Source organism: Nerophis ophidion, linkage group LG21 (genome assembly GCF_033978795.1).
Source record: "Nerophis ophidion isolate RoL-2023_Sa linkage group LG21, RoL_Noph_v1.0, whole genome shotgun sequence".
In the NCBI taxonomy this organism is placed as follows: Eukaryota; Metazoa; Chordata; class Actinopteri; order Syngnathiformes; family Syngnathidae; genus Nerophis; species Nerophis ophidion.
In genome coordinates, this window is record NC_084631.1 from 27,396,543 (window position 1) to 27,404,681 (window position 8,139).

General features: G+C 45.4%; 1 protein-coding gene across 2 annotated transcripts in view; it reads right to left on the minus strand.

Annotated features, from left to right (window-relative positions):
• Positions 1-8,139, minus strand: part of gpnmb (glycoprotein (transmembrane) nmb) — a 35,160-nt gene that overhangs the window by 21,141 nt on the left and 5,880 nt on the right. The window contains exons 3-4 of one of the 2 annotated variants that reach the window (XM_061882410.1): positions 2,250-2,411; positions 2,006-2,176 (exon numbers count right to left, since the gene is read on the minus strand). In XM_061882410.1, the coding sequence (XP_061738394.1) occupies positions 2,006-2,176; positions 2,250-2,411 (333 nt within the window). The remainder of the gene's footprint in view (positions 1-2,005; positions 2,177-2,249; positions 2,412-8,139) is intronic. The other variant, XM_061882411.1, reaches the window with a different exon arrangement.

The following is an 8,139-nucleotide window of genomic DNA, read 5'->3' on the forward strand; positions in this document are numbered from 1 at the left end:
AACCGATACGATAATTTCCGATATTACATTTGAAAGCATTTATTGGCCGATAGTATCGGCAGTCCGATATTATTGGACATCTTTACTTTCTAAAATATACCAGTATTAAATATAAAACTGGTGTGTCACTTAAAACCAAGCAACAATTGTATCTTGTGCAGCAATGTTGTAATAATAGGAACAAAATGCTGAGCCAGCATAATTAAAGGTGATGAGTTGATTGTAAACAATATCACAAGACTAACAGTTTCACATCAACATCCAAGTAGGAAGTGACCGGGCTGATCACTAGCGCCATTTTGTGGAGGTGATGACAACTACAATAAGAGGTTGCCTACAGCCACAGCTGTTGCTGTAGTTCCAGACCGTGCTGGTTTATTGAAAATATTCGTTTTTGCAGGGGTGCTCAAAAAATCTAAATCGACATTTGTATTTATTCCAATAATAAAGGCCTACTGAAACCCACTACTACCCACCACGCAGTCTGATAGTTTATATATCAATGATGAAATATTAACATTGCAACACATGCCAATACGGCTTTTTTAGTTTACTAAATTACAATTTTAAATTTCCCGGGAGATTCGTCTTGAAAACGTCGTGTAATGATGACGTGTACGCGTGACGTCGCGGGGTTTTAGGAAGTGTGAGCGCTACGCACACACACAGGTAAAAGTCGTCTGCTTTAACGGCATAATAACACAGTATTTTGGAGATCTGTGTTGCTGAATCTTTTGCAATTTGTTCAATTAATATTGGAGAAGTCACAGTAGAAAGATGGAGTTGGGAAGCTTTAGCCTTTAGCCACACAAACACACGGTGATTCCTTGTTTAAAATTCCCGGAGGGGAAAGTTTACTATGGATCACAGCGCGGTCAATTAAGCGAACATGAATCCAGACCAAATGTCAACCAGCAGGTTTCGGTGAGAAAATTGTGGTTAAAAAGTCAGTTCTTACCGGATAAAAGCTAAGCTTGTGCCGTCCATTGCTGCCGTCGACTTCCCTGAGACACTGCGCGTCAACACCCTGCCCTGGACACACACCTCCGACTATCTGGTACTTTTTAACTCACTAAAACACTAGCAACACAATAGAAAGATAAGGGATTTCCCAGAATTATCCTAGTAAATGTGTTTAAAAACACCAGAATACGTCCCAAAGCTATCGCGTATGTTTTTTTTTTTACTTTTTTTTTTTGTTGTAGTCCGTCGCCATTAATATCCTCAAACACAAATCTTTCATCCCTGCTCAAATTAATGGGAAAATTGTCGTTTTCTCGGTCCGAATAACTGTTTTTGTTGGAGACTGCCATTGAAATCAATGTGAATATGTGAGGAGCCATCAACATGTGACGTCATCGTCTGTGACCTCCGGTAGAGGCAGGGCTTTTCTTTTAGCACCGAAAGTTGCGAACTTTATCGTGGATGTTCTCTACTAAATCCTTTCAGCAGAAATATGGCAATATCGCAAAATGATCAAGTATGACACATAGAATGGACCTACTATCCCCGTTTGAATAAAAAAATCTCATTTCAGTAGGCCTTTAAGTCTATGCATAGTTTTCAAAAATCGATCGGACAAAAAACCATTTTTTCGCTACTTTTTGTAAATAATTAGTTTTATTAAAAATACAATTAATTAGAAACAAATATTAATATATATATTTTCAGTATTGTATTTGTATGTCTTCTCATGTGCTTTGTAAATGTGTATCCTCAGTATTGTAAATCGAGGATTGGGTTGCTCTATTTTCTTTTTTTTAGATTGATGACAATTTTTTAATTAACACTTTTATAATGTACTTTTAAAAGGAGTTTTTTTCGGCCAACACTGCGCATATCAGTCACACCTCAGCTTTTGTTACCTGGGATCTGTTTTGTAAAGCTTTTATTATCACATATATAACAAATGATATATTACAAGAGTCGTGTAGAATGGATCGTGAATCAGCCAAAAAAGAGTCCGCCCTTGACTTTTTAGTGTGTGTGTGCCTGGGAATCTCACCCATGGTGTGCCACACGTAGACGTAGTTCTTGTCCCTCCAGTTGCTCCTCGGTAAAGGCTTGCCATCGGGGAACACGTTGCATTTGGCCGGGTTCCTGCATTTCCCAAATCCAACGCGATCCAACCAAGTGGTCCAGTTGTACGGAGATCTAGGGTGCACTTGTCCGTCTGCTGCCAAGAGAAGGAAGTGAAGCGTGCGCTTGCTGGCGGGGGTTTGATCACAAGATCTTTTTTGTGGCAGCACCTGAGGCCTCCAGCTCCATGGCATCGTCGCAGCGGTCATCCCATACCAGGTTCCCCGAGGCATCCTCCTTCTGGCACGGGGGGTACTTGAACTTGGCCGTGAAGGTAATGATGGAGCCGCTCAAAGCGGGACTGTTGCTGGTGAGTTGGACTGTAGGCTTGCCTGCAGGGACAACGCAGCACTTCAACACCTCACTTGGGGCTCAACCAAACTGCTGCCACTGAGGGCCGCACACTCAACCATTAAAGCATTTTTTTTAACCTTTTTTTTAAGTTTGATCCAGAAGGGCCTCAATCGTAAAAATAAATATTAAATCTTCAAATCAACTGACAACTTTTATCTGTCGATATAAAATCCTTTTTTTTTTTCAAGTTTTATGCTCTCATTGTTGAAAAAATAAATGTTTTTATTGCAAAAACACAAAACATACAACAATGTAACCCCCCAAAAAGTGGAATATTTGATGTGTAATAATTGAAGCCTCAAATAGGTCAACAATTCATCCATCCATCCATCCATCTTCCTCCGCTTATCCGAGGTCGGGTCGCGGGGGCAGCAGCCTAAGCAGGGAAGCCCAGACTTCCCTCTCCCCAGCCACTTCGTCTAGCTCTTCCCGGGGGATCCCGAGGCGTTCCCAGGCCAGCCGGGAGAGATAGTCTTCCCAACGTGTCCTGGGTCTTCCCCGTGGCCTCCTACCGGTTGGACGTTCCCTAAACACCTCCCTCGGGAGGCGTTCGGGTGTCATCCTGACCAGATGCCCGAACCACCTCATCTGGCTCCTCTCGATGTGAAGGAGCAGCGGCTTTACTTTGAGTTCCTCCCGGGTGACAGAGCTTCTCACCCTATCTCTAAGGGAGAGCCCCGCCACACGGCGGAGGAAACTCATTTCGGCCGCTTGTACCCGTGATCTTATCCTTTCGGTCATGACCCAAAGCTCATGACCATAGGTGAGGTTGGGAACGTAGATCGACCGGTAAATTGAGAGCTTTGCCTTCCGGCTCAGCTCCTTCTTCACCACAACAGATCGGTACAATGTCCGCATTACTGAAGACGCCGCACCGATCCACCTGTCGATCTCACGATCCACTCTTCCCCCACTCGTGAACAAGACTCCTAGGTACTTGAACTCCTCCACTTGGGGCAGGGTCTCCTCCCCAACCCGGAGATGGCACTCCACCCTTTTCCGGGAGAGAACCATGGACTCGGATTTGGAGGTGCTGATTCTCATTCCGGCCGCTTCACACTCGGCTGCGAACCGATCCAGTGAGAGCTGAAGATCCCGGCCAGATGAAGCCAACAGGACCACATCGTCTGCAAAAAGCAGAGACCTAATCCCGCGGCCACCAAACCGGAACCCCTCAATGCCTTGACTGCGCCTAGAAATTCTGTCCATAAAAGTTATGAACAGAATCGGTGACAAAGGGCAACCTTGGCGGAGTCCAACCCTCACTGGAAACGTGTCCGACTTACTGCCAGCAATGCGGACCAAGCTCTGACACTGATCGTACAGGGATCGGACTGCCATAATAAGACAGTCCGATACCCCATACTCTCTGAGCACTCCCCACAGGACTTCCCGAGGGACACGGTCGAATGCCTTCTCCAAGTCCACAAAGCACATGTAGACTGGTTGGGCAAACTCCCATGCACCCTCAAGAACCCTGCCGAGAGTATAGAGCTGGTCCACAGTTCCACGACCAGGACGAAAACCACACTGTTCCTCCTGAATCCGAGGTTCAACTATCCGGCGTAGCCTCCTCTCCAGTGCACCTGAATAAACCTTACCGGGAAGGCTGAGGAGTGTGATCCCACGATAGTTGGAACACACCCTCCGGTCCCCCTTCTTAAAGAGAGGGACCACCACCCCGGTCTGCCAATCCAGAGGTACCGCCCCCAATGTCCACGCGATGCTGCAGAGTCTTGTCAACCAAGACAGCCCCACAGCATCCAGAGCCTTAAGGAACTCCGGGCGGATCTCATCCACCCCTGGGGCCTTGCCACCGAGGAGCTTTTTAACTACCTCAGCAACCTCAGCCCCAGAAATAGGAGAGTCCACCACAGATTCCCCAGGCACTGCTTCCTCATAGGAAGACGTGTTGGTGGGATTGAGGAGGTCTTCAAAGTATTCCTTCCACTTATCCACAACATCCACAGTTGAGGTCAGCAGAACACCATCCGCACCATACACGGTGTTGACAGTGCACTGCTTCCCCTTCCTGAGGCGGCGGATGGTGGTCCAGAATCGCTTCGAAGCCATCCGGAAGTCATTTTCCATGGCTTCCCCAAACTCTTCCCATGTCCGAGTTTTTGCCTCTGTGACCGCTGAAGCTGCACACCGCTTGGCCTGTCGGTACCTGTCCACTGCCTCTGGAGTCCTATGAGCCAAAAGAACCCGGTAGGACTCCTTCTTCAGCTTGACGGCATCCCTCACCGCTGGTGTCCACCAGCGGGTTCTAGGATTACCGCCACGACAAGCACCAACTACCTTGCGGCCACAGCTCCGATCAGCCGCCTCGACAATAGAGGTGCGGAACATGGTCCACTCGGACTCAATGTCCAGCCCCTCCCTCGTGACATGTTCAAAGTTCCTCCGGAGGTGGGAATTGAAACTTTCTCTGACAGGAGACTCTGCCAGACGTTCCCGGCAAACCCTCACAATGCGTTTGGGCCTGCCAGGTCTGTCCGGCATCCTCCCCCACCATCGCAGCCAACTCACCACCAGGTGGTGATCGGTATAAAGCTCCGCCCCTCTCTTTACCCGAGTGTCCAAAACATGAGGCCGCAAATCCGATGACACAACTACAAAGTCGACCATGGAACTGCGGCCTACGGTGTCCTGGTGCCAAGTGCACATATGGACACCCTTATGCTTGAACATGGTGTTTGTTATGGACAAACTGTGACAAGCACAGAAGTCCAATAACAAAACACCACTCGGGTTCAGATCCGGGCGACCATTCTTCCCAATCACGCCTCTCCAGGTTTCACTGTCGTTACCAACATGAGCGTTGAAGTCCCCCAGTAGGACAAGGGAATCACCCGGGGGAGCACTCTCCAGTACTCCCTCGAGTGTACCCAAAAAGGGTGGGTACTGTGAACTGTTGTTTGGTGCATAAGCACAAACAACAGTCAGGACCCGTCCCCCCACCCGAAGGCGGAGGGAGGCTACCCTTTCGTCCACTGGGTTGAACTCCAACGTACAGGCTTTAAGCCGGGGGGCAACCAGAATTGCCACCCCAGCCCGTCGCCTCTCACTGCCGGCCACGCCAGAGTGAAAGAGAGTCCAGCCCCTTTCAAGAGAAGTGGTTCCAGAGCCCTTGCTGTGCGTCGAAGTGAGTCCGACTACATCCAGCCGGAATTTCTCTACTTCGCGCACTAGCTCAGGCTCCTTTCCCCCCAGTGAGGTGACGTTCCACGTCCCAAGAGCTAGCTTATGTAGCCGAGGATCGGACCGCCAAGTGCCCTGCCTTCGGCTGCCGCCCAGCTCACATTGCACCCGACCTCTATGGTCAACAATTCATGACATTCATTATTTGTTTTTGAGAAATGACAGTTAAAGAAGGAAATCCCACAAAAATGTTAAGTGATGCAACAGGGTGGAGTGTGTCAAAAATAAGTGAGAGTTTCCTTTTTATGTAACTGAATGTGTTGTACCGCCACAACAATTTTTTTTTATTACTACACCTTAAAAAAAAATATATATGTTTACTTGAAGTCAAATTAAGTTAATACAATTTATTGTAGCTCCCCGAAGAAATCACACAATGTCTGATGCTATTTTTAAATTCTATTACCAATCTTATTATAACAAACAGCACAATTCCAAAAGGTTAGACCTCTCGTGTACACACTTTTGTCTCTGTAAGTCAGTGTTTTTCAACCACTGTGCCGCGGCACACTAGTGTCGCGAGATACGATCTGGTCTACCGTGGGAGATGATCTAATTTCACCTATTTGGGGTAAAAAATGTTTTTTGCAAACCAGTAATTGGAGTCTGCAAATGATGTGTTGTTGTTGAGTGTCGGTGTTGTCTAGAGTAACCGTGTAATACTCTCCCATACTAGTAGGTGGCAGCCGGTGGCTAATTGCTTTGTAGGTGTCGGAAACAGCAGGAGGCAGTGTGAAGGTAAAAAAGGTATTTAATGCTTAAACAAAAAAATAAACAAAAGGTGAGTGCCCCTGAGAAGAGGTTTTGAAGCTTAGGAAAGGCTACGCGGAACAAAACTAAAGCTGAACTACAAAGTAAACAAAACCAGAATGCTGGACGACAGCAAATACTTACTGTGGGGCAAAGACGGCGTCCACAAAGTACATCCGTATATGACAATCAACAATGTCCCCACAAATAAGGATAATCCATCCATTTTCTACCGGTTATTCTGGAGCCTATCTGAGCTACAAAGAGGCGGAAGGCGGGGTACACCCTGGACAAGTCGCCACCTCATCACAGGGTAAAAACAACTGTAATATTCTTGATTGCTAAAACAAAGTAGATGCGGGAAATATCGCTCAGAGGAAGACATGAAACTGTTACAGGAAAATACCCCCAAAAATAGGAGAGCAAGACAAGAACAAACACTACACACAGGAAAAGAGCAAAAAAGTCCAAATAAGTCAGTGTGATGTGACAGGTGGTGACAGTACACCTACTTTGAGACAAGAGCAATAGTTATTTACCATGAATTGATTAACGTTTAAGTTGAAAAACTTATTCGGGTGTTACCATTTAGGGGTCAATTGTACGGAATATGTACTGTACTGTGCAATCTACTAATAAAAGTATCAATCAATCAATCAATTATAGTTATGCTTTAAAGTCTTTACCAACTATTGCCACGACAACTTTTTACTGTCAACCGAGTTTCGTTTTTTAGTGATTTCTGCTGGTGGTGTGCCTCCGCATTTTTCCTACGCAAAAAATGTGCCTTGGCTCAAAAAAGGTTGAAAAACCCTGCCGTAAGTCACTGTCCGCGCTTCCTTGCCGCACACACAACAACACTTCCTCATTCTCCACCAATCACCTTTCAGGCACGGATGGTATGTTTGTAAACATGGTGTTAATGTTTTATGTTTGTGATGTTTGTTGACTGACATCAAACCACAAACATAAAACCTTGACACCAGCAGGTCGTTACAGTATGAATTGATATATATATACCCTATTATTTGTGCACTATTGACAAGTGATGTATTGAAAACTTGACCACGGAAAAAAAGACTTTGATCACAGAAAACTGCGCTACGGAAACCGGATGTAAACAAAACACATGCTATTGTCTGGAGTGTTGTCAGCATGTCTGTGATGTGGACGTAACCAGACATACCCGCCGACAGCCATCTACAAAATGTGCAAATATTAAGAGGACAGTGAGAAGAGGAAGTCCAACTATCGCTGCAGCGCCAAGCAAGTGTGACGTCATGCTCACTGCAGCCTCTTTAGTCAGGGACATGGAGGGACAGAAGTAGTTTCTAAACACGACTACATTCTATAAAAACACGAGAAGAAGATTAGATTTGTTGCTAGTAGTTTTTAATTTAAAAAATCTCTAGAATGAGACTTGAAAAATCCTCAAAGTACGTTGTAGAATAAGTTATTGAAAATATGGCAAAACGATCTTAATACTATTTAATAATAAGAGATCTGTTTTTAAATGTATGTATACATTTTTTAAGCCTTTTTTATCCAATCTAATGGACTTTATTTATAGCACATTTTAGAAAAGAATAAAAGTTTCACAAAATGCTGCACAAGAGTTAAAACACATTTAGAAGCAGGGTAAAACTAAGGAGGGTCAAATGTAAAAAAACATTTTTGAAGAAAATCATATCATTATAGGCAAATTTTTCAATTACGTCATTGTGACCACGCCCATAACCACACCTCCACCGC